This window comes from Oryzias latipes, chromosome 3 (genome assembly GCF_053564925.1).
Source record: "Oryzias latipes strain Hd-rR chromosome 3, Olatipes_Hd-rR_3.1".
In the NCBI taxonomy this organism is placed as follows: Eukaryota; Metazoa; Chordata; class Actinopteri; order Beloniformes; family Adrianichthyidae; genus Oryzias; species Oryzias latipes.
In genome coordinates, this window is record NC_136239.1 from 720,795 (window position 1) to 739,671 (window position 18,877).

At 50.4% G+C, this 18,877-nt stretch overlaps 2 protein-coding genes across 7 annotated transcripts in view; one reads left to right on the plus strand and one right to left on the minus strand.

Annotated features, from left to right (window-relative positions):
- The window catches only part of dis3l (DIS3 like exosome 3'-5' exoribonuclease), a 29,056-nt gene extending 21,866 nt beyond the window's left edge, over nt 1–7,190 (plus strand). For 3 of the 5 annotated variants that reach the window (XM_078944102.1, XM_078944103.1, XM_078944104.1), the window contains 8 exons: nt 47–139; nt 207–495; nt 3,058–3,293; nt 3,560–3,714; nt 3,799–4,193; nt 4,254–4,399; nt 5,516–5,690; nt 6,771–7,190. In XM_078944102.1, the coding sequence (XP_078800228.1) occupies nt 47–139; nt 207–495; nt 3,058–3,293; nt 3,560–3,714; nt 3,799–4,193; nt 4,254–4,399; nt 5,516–5,690; nt 6,771–7,100 (1,819 nt within the window). In that variant the 3' untranslated portion in view covers nt 7,101–7,190. The remainder of the gene's footprint in view (nt 1–46; nt 140–206; nt 496–3,057; nt 3,294–3,559; nt 3,715–3,798; nt 4,194–4,253; nt 4,400–5,515; nt 5,691–6,770) is intronic. The other 2 variants (XM_023951244.2, XM_023951240.2) reach the window with 1 other exon arrangement.
- Nucleotides 7,191–8,603: 1,413 nt separating this feature from the next.
- tipin (timeless interacting protein) lies at nt 8,604–18,787 on the minus strand. Of its 2 annotated transcripts, none has more exons than XM_020701387.3 (8): nt 18,700–18,787; nt 12,508–12,649; nt 12,345–12,435; nt 11,102–11,177; nt 10,912–11,034; nt 10,781–10,844; nt 10,513–10,704; nt 8,604–8,955 (listed from the first exon to the last, which is right to left on the minus strand). In XM_020701387.3, the coding sequence occupies exons 2-8, from the start codon at nt 12,635–12,637 to the stop codon at nt 8,696–8,698; spliced, it is 936 nt and encodes a 311-aa protein (XP_020557046.2). In that variant the 5' UTR covers nt 12,638–12,649; nt 18,700–18,787; the 3' UTR covers nt 8,604–8,695. The 2 variants fall into 2 exon arrangements, with proteins under 2 accessions (XP_020557046.2, XP_023807017.1); XM_023951249.2 differs by lacking the exon at nt 18,700–18,787 and adding an exon at nt 18,465–18,682.
- Between the last annotated feature and the right edge of the window lie 90 nt (nt 18,788–18,877).

Genomic DNA, 18,877 nt, shown 5'->3' on the forward strand with positions numbered 1-18,877 from the left:
TGTTTTGAAAAAGGAGAGCAGGAAACAGCTTTTACTTCCTCCTCAGAGCCACCACCTACTACCTGGCAGACCGCCGCTACGACATGCTGCCGGCCGTTCTGAGCGCCGACCTGTGCTCGCTGCTGGGGGGAGTGGACAGGTCAGTGTGCGGCGCCGGTGACGTCGACCGTGTAAGCGTGCCTTCCTGTGACACTGCGGGCTTCCAGGTACGCCATGAGCGTCTTGTGGGAGTTGGATGCTGGGAGCCTGGCCGTCAGAAGGGTGTGGTTCGGGCGCACCGTCATCCGCTCCTCCTACCAGCTCCACTATGAGCTGGCCCAGGCGCTGCTGAACGGAGAGGAGGTCCGGGTGCCGGAGCTGGAGCGCTTCTGCCCCGAGGAGAAGGACCTGAAGCTGGCCCAGCTCATCCAGGCGCTGGAGATGCTGACGCGGGTCAGCAGGCACCTGCGGCTGCAGCGGGACAGAGGCGGAGCTCTGGAGCTGGAGGGGGTGGAGGTACTGCACTGTCACATCTGTGCTCCCTGAAACGTTTAAGGGATATTGGAGTAAACAGGTTACATCCTTGAGTAATCTGAGTAATCCGGTTTGATGGCCAGAGCTTCAGGAGCCAATCAGATGCAGGTGATGTGGCTGCACTACAGATGGTGAAGATGGTGTCTTAAGGAGAGCTGGACCGTCAGCTCAAGAACCCAGAACACAGAGAACAGGAGCAGATTCTTCTAGGGGGCGGGCTGCACGGTGGGCCAGTGGTTAGCCCCCACTGTGCAGCCCACAACACCAATGGGGGGGCCTTTCTGTGTGGAGTTGGCATGGCACCCCCCTGCATGGTGGGTTTTCTCCAGCTTCCTCCCACCGTCCAAAAACATGCTTCCTAGGGTTCCTCTAAATCAGGGGTCGGGAACCTATGGCTCCCATATATGGCTCTTTTGATGGTCACATGTGGCTCGCAGACAAATCTTTAATTATACTTTTTTTTTTCATTAGACCAGTCCTTCTCGGGCGCTTGGCGATGCCAGGGGGGCGCAGTAGTAGCGGTGCTTGGAGAGAAAACTATCAGTTTACTGTTATCTATTATTTCACAGAGTTTGTAGCAGCCGCAAACCTGTGAATTGCCGTGTCTAAAACTGGACTCCCGTCTCTGAGAAAGAGTGCACAGTTACGGGGACGGGATGTTAGAGGAAGAAAGTGGGGGGGGGGCAGCAGGTGAATCGTGCAGGGATTGTAAAAACTTAAAACCTACTACCCGTCACTCACTGCAGTGTGTGTGTGTGTGTTTGGCTCCATGTCTGTCTCACATCTACAGAACATTCAGACCTACGATCACGTTTAAAGTCTCAACGCCTGCATGAAGCAGAAACTCACCACGTATCAACCAGACTAGACCATCAGCAAAACTACCACGAGAAATACTCATCATTTATTAGCAACAGCATAACGATGTTATTAAAAAGAATCCACAGACTTATTGTACTTTAAAAATGTTGAAATTACATCAAATGCACACATTCATTTGTATATTTGGCTTTAAACCGAATAAGGAAATGGGAGGGCTGGAGTGGGAGCAGGGGAATAAGAAGTTGGGTGAAGTGCTCTCGTCTCGGCGGGAAAGATTCAGGAGTTGCTGAATTAATTGTACGGCGTTCGTTGCGGTCTGCAGTAACCAGAATAAAGAACCTTAAAAGAGGTTAAGTCTCCGTGCCTTAGTGTGGGAAAGAGACACTACATTATTGTATGGCTCTTTGGAGATTACATTTAAAAATATGTGGCGTTTATGGCTCTCTCGGCCAAAAAGGTTCCTGAGCCCTGCACTAAATGGTCCCTAGGTGTGATTGTGGCCCTGAGACAGACTGGTGACTGGTCCAGGATGTCCCCCGCCTTTACCCATGAATGGGCACAAAACGGGTTTAGAAATGTAAATGTATGTAAAAACACAAGGTGGTCATCTTCCAGAGTCAGTCAGGATGATGGACATGGTAGAGTCCTTCAACCAGAAGACACAGTGGAGCTGTCCATGGTGCTGAATTAGACATAATAACAATAATGGATTAGATTTATCTGCTTGTTATGGCAGCTACTCATATAGCCTCAGCTGTCCTGGGGCAGACTGATGGGGGTGTGGCTGCCAGGTTACCCCCTACGCCGCCTATGACCATCACCGGGACATTCATGCACATTCACACACCAGTGGAGCCACACTGGAGGCATGGGGGGTGAAGTGTCTTGCCCTAGGACACAACGACAGTTGACTGGGGGGAGCGGGGATCGAACCGCTGACCCTTTGATCATTGGACGACCTGCTGAACCGCCTGGGCCACTGCCGCCCTACACCAAACCAACTGTGTTGACTAAACAGATTGAACCTCGACTATCCAGACTATATTGTAGCTGTAATGCTCCACACAGTGCTGAGCATTAATGAGGGAAACCCCCCCCCCCCATGTCTTTCCACAAGGTTTTATTGAACACTTTAAGTCCATAACATTGAATGAAGGTTGATGGTCCAACTTAGATGACATCATGGGGTGGTGTCCTGGGAAACTGTCCCTCCAGTTTGGCGTTCTGCTGCTTTAGATAGCTGCAGTCAACCTGCATGGTGGTTTTCTCAACCGGCTCCTCTGGATGTGGAGGAGAGGCGGTTCTACCCAGAGTTCTCCTCCCCCCATCTCTAAGGGAGCCCCCAGCCCCCCTAGGGAGGAAGCTCATGTCAGCCGCTTGTATTCAGGGTTCTTTGGGTCATGACCACAGGTGGATGAATGCCTGTTCATTACTGGGGTGTCCTCATTCATGCTGAGCACTGTAAACACTGTAGACCTGGACTCAGATTTCCACAGAGAAACTTCACAGCTGTGGAAATGGTATAAAGAGCTTTTGTCACATTAATGAAAGCCTGAGGTTCCGTCCTTTCATTGGGTCTTCAAAAAAGGTGGAATTGTAAGAATACTGTTGCAGGTTCTAGTTTAAAATGTCCTGCGGGTTTTTATGAGAACAGGACTTGTTGGAGGGTTTGTACGTCCAGAACCTGTGCTCCTCTCAGCGGCTTCCTGGTTCTGCTTTCAGGTCCGAGCCCAGCTGGACAAAGACAAGAACATCACGGCGCTGGTTCCCCGCCAGCCCTTGGAGGTCCACGAGACGGTGGCAGAGTGCATGATTTACGCCAACCACTGGGTGGCGCGGAAAATTCAGGAGTCCTTCCCAAACCGAGCCCTGCTGAGGCGTCACCCGCCGCCCCGGCTGGAGCTGTTCAGCCAGCTGGTGGACACGGCCAAGGCGATGGGGTTCAGCGTGGACACCAGGTGGGTAGAAGATCAACGCCGTTTCACCACAAATGCAGCGTCAAAATGCAAATGGGAAGATCCAAAGTCTTGTTTTACATTTGCTTTCATGTGAGGGTTGAACAGCTTAGGGTTTAGGTTTGATCACAGAGGAGTTGGTGGGACTTCTGGACTTCACATGTTTTTCATTTCCATAAACTGCTGATGTGACGCCACTTCCTCCCACAGATGACGGATGAATGGATGAAGAAAGGACTCTCTGATAATCTCTGATTCTGCTCCTGCAGGACCAACAAGGCTTTAGCCGACTCTCTGGACCGGGCTGTGGACCCGCAGGACCCCATGGTGAACAGGCTGCTCAGAATGATGGCCACTCGGGCCATGTCCCAGGCCCTTTACTTCTCCACCGGTTCCCAGCCGCAGGACCAGTACTATCATTACGGTATGGTGACCACAGCCTCCTTCAGGCTCCTTCATGCATTCCCAGACCAAGGATCCATCTTTGATCTGATTCCACAAACACCAGCTGGACGCCTGCTGATGACGTCACCCACAACTGGACGTCGTTTCCATTGTAGTTCAGTGGACCATGTCCAGTTCAAACACACAAACGTTTTCTGTGAATGCGAGTTTCTTTGTTATCACAAATCTCATTTGCAGTTTCATGGTCCAGCTGCTGCTGCAGCTGCAGTTTGTTTTAGTGCTGCAGTGAGTTCTGAAAAGTTCTGCTTCTGCCTCTCAGGTCTGGCTTTGGACCGTTACACGCACTTCACCTCGCCCATCCGTCGCTACGCAGACATGGTGGTTCATCGCCTTTTAACTGCAGCCCTGGAGCTGGAGCAGGGGGCGGGGCCTGCTGGAATCCTGGCCACCAACAGGGAGCTGGAGGAACTGGCTCAGCACATCAACAACAAGAACTGGGTTGGTTCTGTTTGGGCTTAGCTGAAGGGAGTGCGTGTTCTGACCCTGTGATGCTTCCAGACGGCCCAGAGAGCCCAGAGCGCGTCCACCGGCCTCTTCCAGTGCCTCTTCTTCAGGGACAGAGACCCGCAGACCGACCTGCGCTGTGTGGCGGACGCCATCATCTACGCCATCCGAGACAATGGCGTGTTGGTGTTTGTCCCCGAGTAAGAAACTGATCTGCCCCCCACTGAGGGGGGATTTTTCTGACTAGGTTGATGCTGAGAAAGTGGTGTCGTCAGCATAGATGCTGTGCTTCCTCACAAACATGTTTGCTTATGGAAAGAATGATCAAATATGTGGAAATGAAAGAAAATTTACAGTCAGGTGCAGTAAAACATGCTTCAAGCTTTAGTCCCAGCTGTCCAGAGGAGGGCACACCTGTAGGGGGCGCACAGGTGACCCAAACGAAACAGGAAACGCCTGACTGTCAATTCCCTTCCATTTTATGGGGGTCAGAGGCAGGATCCACCGGCAGGTGTAGGAGACAGCAGAGAGGAGGCCTACAGTCAGGAACAGGAAGAAATGTTAGAAATGAGGAAATTAGACAATCAGAGTTTAGTTTCTGTGTGGACGTCCTACAGCAGGGGTGTCCAAATCCAGGCCTGGGGGGCCGTTGTCCTGCTGGTTTTCCAGAATCCCTGCCTGATCTGCTGCTGATTACCTGGATCAGGTGTGTTTAGCCAATAAGGAGCTACAGTGGCAGGTTGGCTGGAAAACAAGTAGGACACCGGCCCCCCAGGCCTGGATTTGGGGACCTTTGTCCTACAAGCACTTGCACATCACGAGCATTTACATGTATAAATGCTGTGTACGGACCATTGATATGTCCTGTAATCGGACTTAAGGTTACCACACGGGTCAACCCCCCCATGCAGGAGCATGTGACCGAAGGCTCAGTGATGATGTCATGACAGCGTCACCCACACGGGTCAACCCCCCCATGCAGGAGCATGTGACCGAAGGCCCAGTGATGATGTCATGACAGCGTCACCCACACGGGTCAACCCCCCCATGCAGGAGCATGTGACCGAAGGCCCAGTGATGATGTCATGACAGCGTCACCCACACGGGTCAACCCCCCCATGCAGGAGCATGTGACCGAAGGCCCAGTGATGATGTCATGACAGCGTCATGACTCTGTGGCTGTTTAATTGTTTATTGGGTGAAGTTTGAAAACACTTTATTAAAGGTTGTAATCTAAAGCTGCTTTCATACTGGAGGCAGATTAAGTTACCTCTGAATACCACAGGCGGATAACCCCCCCCCCCGTCTGTCCTCAGGTACGGCATCAAGGGTCCCGTGTACCTGAGGAACAAAGAGGGCCAGGTGGTGTCGGCAGAAGCGGGCGGCAGCTGTAAGTGGCAGGGCGGCAAAGTGCGGCGGTACCCCAGCTACATCACCACCACCACGGCGGGCGGATGCAGCGCCACCTTCAGGCTAATGAGCCACATCACTGTGAGTGAGGGTCACCCACCGTGCCTGTGACGGCAGAGAAGAAACCGCACTCAGAACCTCCACCCAGTGTTTGGGTCTAAAAAGACCCAAACACTGGCTGCTGACCCGAAGCAGCAAGTCTGCTCCATGAAGAGGAGCCTGGGGGTCAAGCCCTAGTTTAACACCCCCCCCACACACACACACACACACAGTACTTTTGTCATTGCTAGGAACAGCCACAGACCGTATATGAGGACTGGACTGAGTGGCCTCTCCTCCAAACAGGAAGTGGTTCCAAGTTTCTACAGAGAAACAAGCAGCTGTTATTCTGTTGGTCAGCAGAACCGTTCTGGATCGGATCTTTTCTCACATCTGGATAATCCTCGTTTTTCATATTTTCATGTAGTCTAAATTATTGAAGTTATAAACTGACCAATCGGACGCCTCCATAAAAGTAGGTGGAGCTTGCCGGCCCCCACATCCAACAATCAAAGCATTGGACAGATTTCATGTAGCCCCCCTTTCGAGTGGTAGGGGCGTGGCCTTCCAACAAGCTCAGTCCTGACTGGTGAGAGTGGTTGCCATAGAAACAATGACTCAGACTGGCTCGGACCAATCACTGCTCACTGATGAAGTCTGGCTCCATCATGGTGGAAAACTGGCGACTGGATTGACGTCGTGTGTTTGGAGCCGGCAGTGAAACCAGCCGTCAGCCAATGGGAAGAGCCGCTGAGGGAAGCAGACGCTCCTTTGGAGACTTGGACCTGAGCTTGAAGGTCAACATGTCCTCCTACCGACCTGCAGTCATAGCTGCTCACGGACAAACACACCTGACCCAGGTCCCAGCAGCAGGTAGGGCTGAAGCGGGAGGCCGGGGGCCCTCAAGGGGCCCTCCAGGCTCCCGCTCCAGCTGGTGGAACATGGTTGTTCTGGGTCAGCTGGTGGCTCTCTACAACTTTTAGAAGAGCCCCATTTTTAGTCGACTAAAACAGAGGTAGACTCCAAAGGTCAAAAGGTCACTAGAGTTTTAAATGAGTTGACTGCTGCTCAGCAGCTGATGAAGCCCCTGTAACCATGGAAACGCATCTCCTTTCCCTGCAGGTCCGTATTTCGGTCCGGTCCTCCAGCTGCCACTCCGACACTCTGGTCCTGGAGGTCATCAGCAATCAGCCCCACCGCGGCTCCGGGCCCCCGGCCTCGCAGGGCCACCGGCAGCTGGTCCAGGAGGTGGTCCGGCTGGCTGAGAGCGCCCAGCAGACGGCGGCGCCCACGCACAAACTGTCCCGGCAGGAGCGGGACTTCCTGCAGAGCAGAACTCCAAACCTGTACTCCATCCTGGAGGAGATTCGTGAGCTGGCCCTGATGGACCTGGACGCTCTGTCCCAAGCCTCTGAGCAGACGGTTCTGACGGTCCCTGACCCGTTACCATGACGTCACAGACAACCGGTTTTTAACGGATTTTTATGATGAGACATGTAAAAGCATTAAAACTGGATTTAGAATAAACGTGTTTTTATCTGACGTCAGACTTTTTCAGAACCTCTTTTGGGACCGACAGAAGTTCTCCCCGCCGGCCTGGATCCATGTCATCCTCACACATAAGAGCCTGGAGAAGCTTTTACTGGTTGACGTGTGCTGATGGTTTCTGCAGCAGCAACCAGACACAACCACGTTGGGGGGGGCTCCGGGTCCTTCCATCTTCTAGCAGCCTTGGTCTTGGAACCAGCTACAGGAGGAGAATGGGCTTCAGCCAGAACGGGCCCATCACAGAACCCACCCGGGATTCAAACTAGGACCTTCTGTCAATTCAGTTTGATTTCTATGGCCCAATATTAACATTAGTCGCCTCCAAGGGCTTCGTACCGGTAACTTTTTAACCCTTGTGCTATCCCATGGGGTCCAGATGACCCCCCCCTCCCTTCCATTGAGGTGTTCTCCCTACTATGACAAAGGTGGATAAAGGTGGAAAGATTTTATGTAATCCATGGACACCAGTGAAGATCACAAATCATTGAAGAAAAAAGGTTCAGAGCACTGTCTAGTGGGTCTAGATGACCCAACTGTCTAGTGGGTCTAGATGACCCAACTGTCTAGTGGGTCTAGATGACCCAACTCCCAACGTTAACGTGCCTAGGATAGAACAAGGGCTAGTGGGTCTAGATGACCCCACTCCCAATGGTAAAGTGTCAAGGATAGCACAAGGGCTAGTGGGTCTAGATGACCCAACGTTAACCTGTCTAGGATAGCACAAGGGCTAGTGGGTCTAGATGACCCAACGTTAACCTGTCTAGGATAGCACAAGGGCTAGTGGGTCTAGATGACCCAACGTTAACCTGTCTAGGATAGCACAAGGGCTAGTGGGTCTACATGACCCAACTTTAACGTGCCTAGGATAGCACAAGGGCTAGTGGGTCTAGATGACCCAACGTTAACCTGCCTAGGATAGCACAAGGGCTAGTGGGTCTAGATGACCCAACGTTAACCTGTCTAGGATAGCACAAGGGCTAGTGGGTCTAGATGACCCAACGTTAACGTGCCTAGGATAGCACAAGGGCTAGTGGGTCTAGATGACCCAACGTTAACCTGTCTAGGATAGCACAAGGGCTAGTGGGTCTAGATGACCCAACGTTAACGTGCCTAGGAAAGCACATAAAGAACATAGAACTCCACAGGTAATGACTAAACTACACATCCCTGCACTCAGACCCTCAGGTGACAGGGCTGACCGCTCTACACTGTTGGTCCCCACTGCTGCATCAGAACAAACTCCAAAGAGAAGGTACTGTGCGATGGTCCCGGGTCATCGGGTTCAGGCCTCCAACCCGCTGAAGTAGACAGAGGTTTAGAGAACTGATCGGGTCAGAAACCAGAACTGCTGGAAGCTCAGTGGCTGTTTTCAGCACAAATATTTCACATGAACGACGAGCCTCCATGTTGGTTCTGAACCTTTATTTGACCCATTCTGAACTGAAACAACAACAACAGAAACCATGACATCACTGCTGCATATACAGAACCCTAAGAGTCTATGACCTTTGACCTACAGGACAGCCGTCCTCTGCTGCTGGAGGGGAAGGTCTCAGGTTGATCTCCTCATCCTGATCCGGGTCACACGTCTTCAGGACACTTGGAGGTTCATGAGGGGGGGGCTCGGAGTCTGCAGCCGACCGCTGAGTGAAAGAGCTGGAGGCCTGCAGATCCTGATCCAGATCCAGATCCTGATCCAGATCCTCCTCAGCTCGGTCAGTGGGATCATTCAGGAGGGCAGTCTGAGAGTCTGAAGCATCTGCAGACAAAACGTGTGATTGACTAGTAGAAATGCATCATGGGAACCTGACACCAACCAGAGGAGCTCTAATGTGGAAGGACCAGGAGGGGAAGCGTCTGTCCGGCCAAAGTACGGGATCAAACCAGGAGCCGCTTCAAGTCAATGAAACCCAACAACATTGGATCTGAAGGTGAAGTTTTAACCTGAAAGGTGCAGCGTTTCCTCGTTGAAGCTGGAGTTTGGTCTAGAAAAGTCCTTTCTACACCGTTTAAATCCTCACAGCTTCACCGAATGAACACATCTGTACAGGAAACACGGCAGACGGGATCACGGCTGTGTTCAGACTGGAGAAGTGTTTGGTTCTGACCCGGATCGAGTCCTGAACCTTGTCTTGGGTCTATATTCAGACGGCTGTCAGGCAGCCTTTCTGTTCCGGACTAAAGCTTGTCAACAAAACCATGTGACTGCAGACCTCTTCACTCATTGGTCAGGAGTTAGGAGGGCGGGGCAAAGCAACCAGAGACAGAAATGATGGAAGTCCTGCACTTTCAGTTCCTTCAGACTTTAGATTCACTGACAGATGTGAACGTCTGCATCAACGTCAGGCTGCAGGACGGTGACGGACAGAAGAACACGAATGTGTTTCTGACAGTCAGGAAAACGGTGAGAAGTGATGTGGATCACCTTCCAATAGTCTGAATGAGTTTCTGCATCTCATCGTTGTGCAGTTATGGCGTTGATTTGAAGAATTCTGTTCAGGAACTACAAGGTAGCTTTTAGGATGACGTCACAGCGGCGTCTGTCGGCCGTAACCACAGAAAAGCCTGTCAGAAGCGTTTTAAGGTGTTTTCTGTTTGATTACACCACAACCGTTTCTGACATTTGTCCGGTTCAGTTGTTCCGGTCCAACAACGGATTGTGTTCTGAGACAAACTGAAGCTCAGCCCTAAACGGCAGGAGCATGAAGAGGAAACCGCGACACAGCGAGGGAACAAAACAGGTTATAAACATGACAGAAATATGGACAGAAAGTCTAAAACTGGGACTAAATAAAAACTTGATTGAGTTAGTAACAGCTCCTGTTTCTGGATTCTAAACATTTACAGATCAAATTCAGGGGTTTTGGTTTTGGAACATAATTTCCCATGGGGCGGGGCTTTGACAATAATTTCCCATGGGGGCGGGGCTATGACGGTTATTTCTCATGGGGGCGGGGCTTTGACGATCATTTCTCATGGGGCGGGGCTTTGACAATCATTTCCCATGGGGGCGGGGCTTTGACGATCATCTGTCCCGGCAGCCAATGGGCTCAAAGCCCCGCCCCCATGTTTAATTAGATTCAACCCTGAGAACTAAAAGCCTACGTTTCTTTCACCTTTACGGTGTGTTCTTTGGAGTTTCAAAGTGTTTTCTTTGTGTATTTTTTTCAGAATGTTACCAGGTTTTTCATTTAACTGATCCATAAAAAGTAGTCTGGTCAGTGAAGCACGGTGGAGGTCCCTTCATGGTCTGTAGCTTCCACTCATCCAAACAGCAGTCCTAATGTTTCAACTGAACACTAGGCGCGACCCCTACCACTAAGCTGCTGCCGCCGTGCCAGCCTCCTCTCCAAGGCTCGCTGTCGGTTCAGCTCCATGCGTCTGCGCTGCTCCTCTGTCAGGGAGGGGGCGGCGGGGGCCGGGGTGGAGTGGTGAAGCTCCTCCTCCTGGTTGCTGAAGGGGTCAGGGTCTCCAGAGTGGTGGGTTTCATGAGGGAAGTCCTCTTCACCTGCAGGAAGAGCAGCTCAGGTTTCTGCTGGCGTCCCCCCCCCAGCTCTTCATCACTCCTCCTCGTCATCACTCACCGTCTTTCTCCGTGAAGTCCTCGTGCGTCAGCGGCATGTCCAGCCGGATCCTCTTCAGACAAGTCTGCTCAGCAGCAGAAGCGGTCAGACGCTGAGCAGCAGCAGAGACGACCCCCCCACCCCCTCCTCACCTGCACCTCCTTCTTGCCTCCCAGCCGTTCCACCTTGTCCATGAAGTCCTCAAACTGGAACCTGGGGTAGAGCCGGTGAGCCCAGTTCTCCAGCTTCTGCATCAGCAGCCGCAGGTCTTCGGCCTGTGGGGACAAAAGCCCTGAGCTCCTGGAGTCATCATGGGGGGGTCTGGGGGTGGGCAGCTCCTACCTCGTGTCCTTTTCCTCTGAAGTGGACGTCCTGGAACAGCGAGCGCAGAGCTGGGAGTCCTCTCTCTGAAATCAGCCTGAAGACCAGCAGCAGCAGTGAGGACCTTCAAAGCAGAGCCTGCTGCAGCCACAGGCTGGGGGGGGGGGGGGGGGGGGGGGGGTTGCCTCTGGCTAAACCCGACACCCCCCATGCCCCCTTCTAGTCATGCAGATGCCAAACATCTGTGAGGAGCAGCACAGCTGGAAAAGTCAAGCTGACGCTGAAGCTGATTGGACTGAAGCTCATGAGACGGATGCAGACATCCAGACCCCCCCGCACCCCCACCACCACATTCTCTGCTTCATTTCCAATCTGATGCTTTTATTTTGGAAAACCACTGGATTCTGTCCAGTGACATGTCAAGTCGCTCAGTGATGCGTCTTGAATCCATCCGCTACTTCCTCAAAGCGTCTGCCATGAAACCCCAAGCTAGCAAAGCTAACAGAGAGGAAACGGAGGGAGACTTTCAAAATAAAAGAAAGCTGCATCAAACAGGGAAAAAGCAAGAGTCTTTCCTCCAGACCATAATAATAATGTAGAATATTCCTGAACCAGCTGTCTAGTGTTACGAGGAAGCTGCTAATAAAGTTATTCAAACAGTGGATTCAGGTTTTTTGATTACATCCTGGTGTTGCGCAACAGGCAGTGGTCCGTGTTCCCCGCTTCACCTGCCAGTCAGAGCCCACACCACCCCTCCCCTCCCCTTCTCACACACGCGTGTGACACAGACAGCAGCAGCTGCAGGGACGGACGGGGATTCACAGTTTCAGGCTGTTACCAACTCTGATAGAGCAGAAAAATGGGAACCAATAGAGGAGCAGATTGTTTTCCAAGCACTGAGCCGCTGTCACCACCGTCCCCACGTTAAATTTGTGCACCGGACAATTGCCCGTATTGCCTGCATGAGACCGCAATCCCCGCCCCGGCATCGCTTTGCGCCCCCCAGCCCCACTATTTCCTATTTCAGAAGAACTGGGTTAAGGGAAAGTGACCGCTTCCTACATGAAAAGTGAGAAACCAAAGTTTAAAGCAGCTGCAGATCTTTCCAGAGGATGAAGATCATTGTTTTAGAAGTTAAAGGAAATCTAAAGGCTTTTCAGCAGAGCTCTGGTCTGTGGCCTGAAGCTGTGACCGCTTCGAGTAGAACTCAGTAAATCTGCAGATTCAGCTCCGTGTGTTGCATGCTGGGAAAAGCCAGAGGTACCTGTTGGAGTCCAGCTTGGGCTGTGGTCTCTTTGCACTCTTCCTCTTGGCGGCGGGGACGTCGGCCAGCCCGGACACCTCCCCCTCCTCGCCTGCATCAGAAGAACCGCATGAGCGCAGCCGCTTTCACCTTTGGAGACGTGCTTTACGGGGAGAACGCCGACCGTCTGCTGACAGGCCACGCCCCTCCTGTTGACCTGGGGAGGGAGGCGGAGGGAGGGGAGGGAAAGCCTCGTCCTCCAGCTGCTCATACAGGGGGATGTCGCCCTGGCTGTCCTCCTTTGGACCTCGCATGATGTCAGAGTCCTGCCAGCGAGAAGCAAAAACAGGAACATGAACGGCGTCTGCTGGCATTGCTGCAGAGGCGGCTGCAGAGGCGGCTGCAGAGGCGGCTGCAGAGGCGTCCCGTCCAACTGTAGGAATGGATGTCACTTCCTGTCAACAAAGGGTGAACAGTGGTGCTGCTGCAGTCTGAGTGACACAAAGAGCAGAGATAGAATCAGGTGTGGATTCAGGAGCACCGTCAGCAATGGCCCCCCATGGAAGAGAAATGTCACCAAATCTGAGAAAGGAAATCATTTCTCTGCACAAAGAGGTGGGGGCTACAAGAAGATCAGCAAAGCTTTACATCTCAGTCAAAACCCTAAAGCAAAAGTGATCCAGAAGTTCAAGAAAGATGGAAGTGGAACCATGACGTCCACAGAAGCTAACATCTGGACAGGAGCGTCTTCTGATGAGAAGGTTGAAGGAAACCACCATGCAGGTTCACTGCAGTTAGCTAAAGCTGTAGAACGCCAAACTGGAGGGACTTTTTCCCGTGACGCCACCCGGCGCACGCTGCAGAGGAACGGCGTGCGTGGTTATCGTCCATGAAGGAGACCTCTCCTGAAGACCGTGCATGAAAAAGCACGCCTACCATCTGCTAGGGTCCATGCTGATGAAGATGAAGACTACTGGGACTCAATACTCTGGAGTGATGAGACGAAGATCCCCGTTTGTGGAACCAATGACCAGGATGTCGGTCAGGCCGTCAATACACCCTGGAGACGATCGCGTTGATAGAAAAAGTAGAAACGCCGCTAAGAAGTTCATCACAGTTCTGGTGGACAGTCGCTGGCAGATCCAAGCGACGTTGGTCTGAACCCGCGATTTTGGATGCGACTGATGACCGACCGCCTCGCCCTTTGAAGCGGACCAGAGCCAGCTTCTTCCTGGGAACAGTTTGTTCTGTCCTTCACTTGTTCTTCTGTTTCTCTTCAAGCCGCTCATAACTTTTATGTCACCAACAATGGGTCACACCAGGATCCAATGCTGGAGGAGCATCATGAGGTTTCTACTACACCCTCTCAGGTGGAGGAACAGGTAGTGAGGAGGGCCTTTAAATCAGGCAACAAAGAGGAGCTGAGGGCTGTACAGAAGGAGCTGAGACGCGACATCAGAGAGGGAAAGACGAGCTACAAGAGGATGATGGAGGAGAAGCTGCAGCAGAACAACGTCAGCGGGGTGTGGCGAGGCCTGAGGACCATCACTGGATACAATGAGCCCAGCACTCAGGCTGAGGGGGACCAGACGTGGGTCAACGACCTGGATCTGTTTTTCATTAGATTCAATAGACCACCCCCACCCTGTCTCCCCCACTGCTGCATTCAATGACCCCTATTCTGCTTCATCCCGACGCCCCTGACGACTCAGCCCGCAGCCCCTCCCCTCACTAAGCCCCACACTGCCACTCACAAAAGCCCAGGTGAGAAAGCAGCTCAGCAGAACAAAGGCGTCAGGCCCAGATGGCATCGGCCAGGCTCCTCAGGACGTGTGCAGATGAACTGTGCAGCGTTATGCTGCACATGCTCAGTCTGAGCCTGAAGCTGGGGAAGACATCCTGCGTGGTCCCGGTTCCAAGGACATCCCTATGGAAGCGATTCTGTAGCATTAATAAAAAGCAAAGTCAAAACCAGAAATGCTTTTTCATTTTCAAAATGAAGCTGCATTTTTTGACTCAAAAATAAAATGAAAAAGTAATCCACCAAAATGCTTTTTCTTTTCCTTCCTCAACACAGCTTATTCTGTCACTTGATTAAAATGAAAATGGTATTTGACATTTCATTTTCAAGACGTTCTCTGGTAAATGTGTAGCAAAATTCATTTAGAAATGTCTAATTTGATGTCTAAAATGGATTAATAGAAATGCTTTTTAATTTTCAAAATGAAGCTGCATCAAATGACTCAAAATTCAAATATAAAAGCAATATTTCAAAATGCTTTTTCATTTTATACTTCAAACCGCCTATTCTGTGTCATAATTAAAACGAAAATGCAAAGAGGGGATTGCATTTGCATTTTCACATCCACCCTGGGAAACTTGTAGCAATATTCATTTCTCAAAAGCATTAGCAGAGGGGAGGCGGGGCGATGACGTCACTGCTTTCTCTGTGTGTCCGACCGCTGACACACACACACACGCACCAGGAGCAGACTGTGTTAGCGGCAGAGAAAACGGCTTTGTGTTGGTTGTGAACTTCTGATGAGTTTCCACAGCTTCTCAGGACTAAGTAGCAGCATGTCCACCTTCTGCGGTCCTCCTCCTGACTCACCGCGGACAAGCTTTGTTCTTCGGACCGCCAGCTGCCTTCGCACAGCGGAGCGCGAAGCTCCGACGATCGCTGAAGGCGGAAATGCTGCTGCGATCTGAGAAACCATCATATGAATTTGTGTTTCCAGTGGTGTCCAGAACAAAATAAAGACTGATGTAATTCCCACATATTTACACATTTATCTGCAGCTTCGCGCTGAATTTTCTGTTTGATGACAGCTGGAGCTCCATCAACAGACAGCAGATTTCTCTGTGCTAAACGTTGCTGGGTGGACCAAAAACACTCACTCAGGGCGAAGCTGCAGCCAGGAGACTATCTTGATAATGTGCTTTTATTACTGTCATGATTATTATTAAGGGCCTGCTCTGCTCGATCATATGTTTTTAAATCCGTGCGGTCAGACGACGCTGAAGAAGTTGGGTTGCGATTCACAGCTTCTGATTGGCGAGGGAGATAAAGGAACATTCTGCTGCATTTCTCGCATTAAGATCCAGGAATCCAGGTTTGAGCAGTCCAGGTCCAGCGGTTTGTGAACAGGACCCGGTTTTAGGTGATCTCAATGCGAACACAGACACACCAGGTCTCTCAGCGACAGCGGCCGTACACACGGAGAAAGCAGTGACGTCATCGCCCCGCCCCCCCTCTGCTAATGCTTTTGAGAAATGAATATTGTGACAAGGTGCGCGGGGTGGATGTGAAAATGCAAATGCAATCCCCTCTTTGCATTTTCGTTTTAATTATGACACAGAATAAGGGATTTTAAGTATAAAATGAAAAAGCATTTTGAAATATTGCTTTTTCATTTGAATTTTGAGTCATTTGATGCAGCTTCATTTTGAAAATTAAAAAGCATTTCTATTAATCCATTTTAGACATCAAATTAGACATTTCTAAATGAATTTTGCTACACATTTACCAGAGAACGTCTTGAAAATGAAATGTCAAATACCATTTTCATTTTAATCAAGTGACAGAATAAGCTGTGTTGAGGAAGGAAAAGAAAAAGCATTTTGGTGGATTACTTTTTCATTTTATTTTTGAGTCAAAAAATGCAGCTTCATTTTGAAAATGAAAAAGCATTTCTGGTTTTGACTTTGCTTTTTATTAATGCTACAGAATCGCTTCCATACATCTCGGCCGACTGACTTCAAGGACTACAGACCGGTGGCGCTGACCTCTCATCTGATGAAGACGATGGAGAGGCTGGTGCTCACACATCTTCGTGTCATGGTCAGCCAGTTGGCCTACCAGCCCGGTACCGGAGTTGAGGATGCTGTCATCTTCCTCCTGGACAGAGCTCTGTCACACCTGGACCAGACTGGGAGCTCTGTGAGAGTCATGTTCTTCGACTTCTCCAGCGCTTTCAACACCATTCAACCGCTGCTGCTGAGGGACAAGTTGGTGCACATGGGCGTGGACCAGTATCTGTCTGCATGGATGCTGGACTTCCTCTCAAACCGACTGCAGTACGTGAGGTCCCCCCACTGTGAGTCTGACATGATCGTCTGTAACACAGGAGCACCGCAGGGAACAGTTCTGCCTCCGTTCCTGTTCACCGTCTACACCGCAGACTTCATGTCCAGCTCAGCATCTGGTCACCTGCAGAAGTTCTCGGATGACTCTGCCGTTGTCGGACTAATCATGGATGACGATGACAGAGAGTAGAGAACTGATTCAGAGCTTTGAGGACTGGTGCCAGCGGAACTACCTCCAGATTAATGCAGGGAAAACCAAGGAGCTGGTGGTGGACTTTCGCAGGCTCACTCTACATTAGCACCGGTGAACATCCAAGGAAGGGACATAGAGAGAGTGGATTCATACAAGTACTTGGGTGTTCACCTCAACAATAAACTGGACTGGTCACACAATACAGAAGCACTGTACAAAAAAGGACAGAGCAGGCTTTATCTGCTGAGGAGACTGAGGTCTCTTGGAGTGCAGGGATCCCTCCTAAAGACTTTTTACGACCCTGTGGTGGCATCAGCCATCTTTTATGGAGCGGTCAGCTGATGCAGCGGCATCTCAGCAGCGGACAGGAAGCGGCTGGAGAAGCTGGTGAAGAAGGCCAGCTCTGTTCTGGGGCTGCCTTTGGCCTCATTACAGGAGGTGGGAGAGATGGAGAACGACGCCCACCCCATGTATGAGTCAGTGTCCTCTCTGTGCAGCTCCTTCAGCGTCAGACTGAAACATCCTGAGTGTCTGACGGAGCGACACCGCAGGTCGTTTCTACCTGCTGCTGTTAGACTTTACAACCTTAGCTGCTCCCAGTGAACCACGTTAACCAACATCATCCGCTCTGTCATATTGATTTTACCCTGTACAATAACTGATTATATGGTCATCCTGTGCCTTTTTTGGAAATGTATGTGTGTATTTTGTGTATATATGTGTGTATAATGACTCCATAGTTTTGTTTCTTTTATATATTGCTCTCTGTTCCTGTACTGCTGCTGCAACACGGAAATGTCCCCATCGTGGGACTAATAAAGGAATATCTTATCTTAAATGTTGGAGGTGTGGTAATAATGGAGCCAAACACTTCCATATATTTTAGGACTGTGTGGTTGTCAAGAAATCCTGGTCTGACATTCATGAACATGTGCTGAATGTATTTTCTATTGTCTTCCCCTTTGAAAGTCTATTTTTGGGTGAGATAGAACCATATGACCGACAACAAAAGTAAGAAACTGCTCTATGTTCTCCTGGAAAACCATGACCAGAAAACGGCTTAAACCTGAGCGACAGACTGGCTGGACGTTGTACAAAGGATTTATACAATGGAGAGAATTTCTCACTCATTGCCAACACAACTGGAGGTTTTTCCACTGCTTGGTCTAAATGGACAGATTATGTAAAGCCTGTAAGATCAGACTTAATGTGGAGTGTCACTGAAACGGTGTCATACATTTATGATTTGAAAATCCCTGAGAAAGCAAGAATGTTGGAGTCCATCACTGCAATGTAGCATTCATCATGTGCTTTTCAATAAAAATACACGTGAAAAAGAAAAAAGCATCCAGAAATGACCGACACTGGAAGAAGAAGCAAAACCCAGAATACACTTAAATACACTTTTTGGTAAAAATATTCCGACGCAATGCATTGTGGTCTATATTCACTGATCTAGTGAACAGCAGTGCACACTGGTTTTTCACAGAGACTTCTGGGAAATATCTAGGGCTCTAGATTTTGGAATTGTAGATTCAGACAGAACTAGAAAATGACAAACGCACTATGTAGTGCACTATGTAGGGGTTAGGGTGGGAATTCAGACACACCCCAGCTCCCCAAAGATGAGTGTTTCTGAATGACAACCTCTACTGTGACGATAAATCCTTCAGTGGACGCGTTTAACTCCGCCCACGTGGACTCACGCCTCCGTCTGCATGAGTCCGAATACGCTGGTGTTTATTCTGTCGTCTGCCTACAGGGGGCAGCACCGTACAGCGCTTGGTAGTAACCACAGAAGAAGAACCATAACAACAGAAGAAGAAGGGGGGCGGCAAAGTCCAAACCAAATAAAAACAAACCTGAAAACGGCGACAAGCGGCGAAACGACGTTACCATAGACCGGCCGAGGAAACGAGACGGAAACTGTGGAAACTGCGACCTGCATCTCAGGAAATGACGTTGGTGTGATTTTTAAAAACGACGCGTTTAGAAAAACAGACGCGCGTTGATGCAAATGAAACACCGACAAGCGCACAAACATCGAAAACTACAAAGTATTCACAAAAATAGCAATTACAGGGCAAAAAAACAAACCTGAGTGCCGGAGCGCGCGCCAACACACGACGAACGCCACAGGAGAAACCCCTTCCGGTGCCCAAATGCGGCACGCCTTCAAAATAAAGTTGCACTGAAGCGCTTTAAATAAAATTTCAAATTAAAGTCCAGACAGAAGGAATTTAGATACACAGATAGGCAGACAACGTTTTTAAGA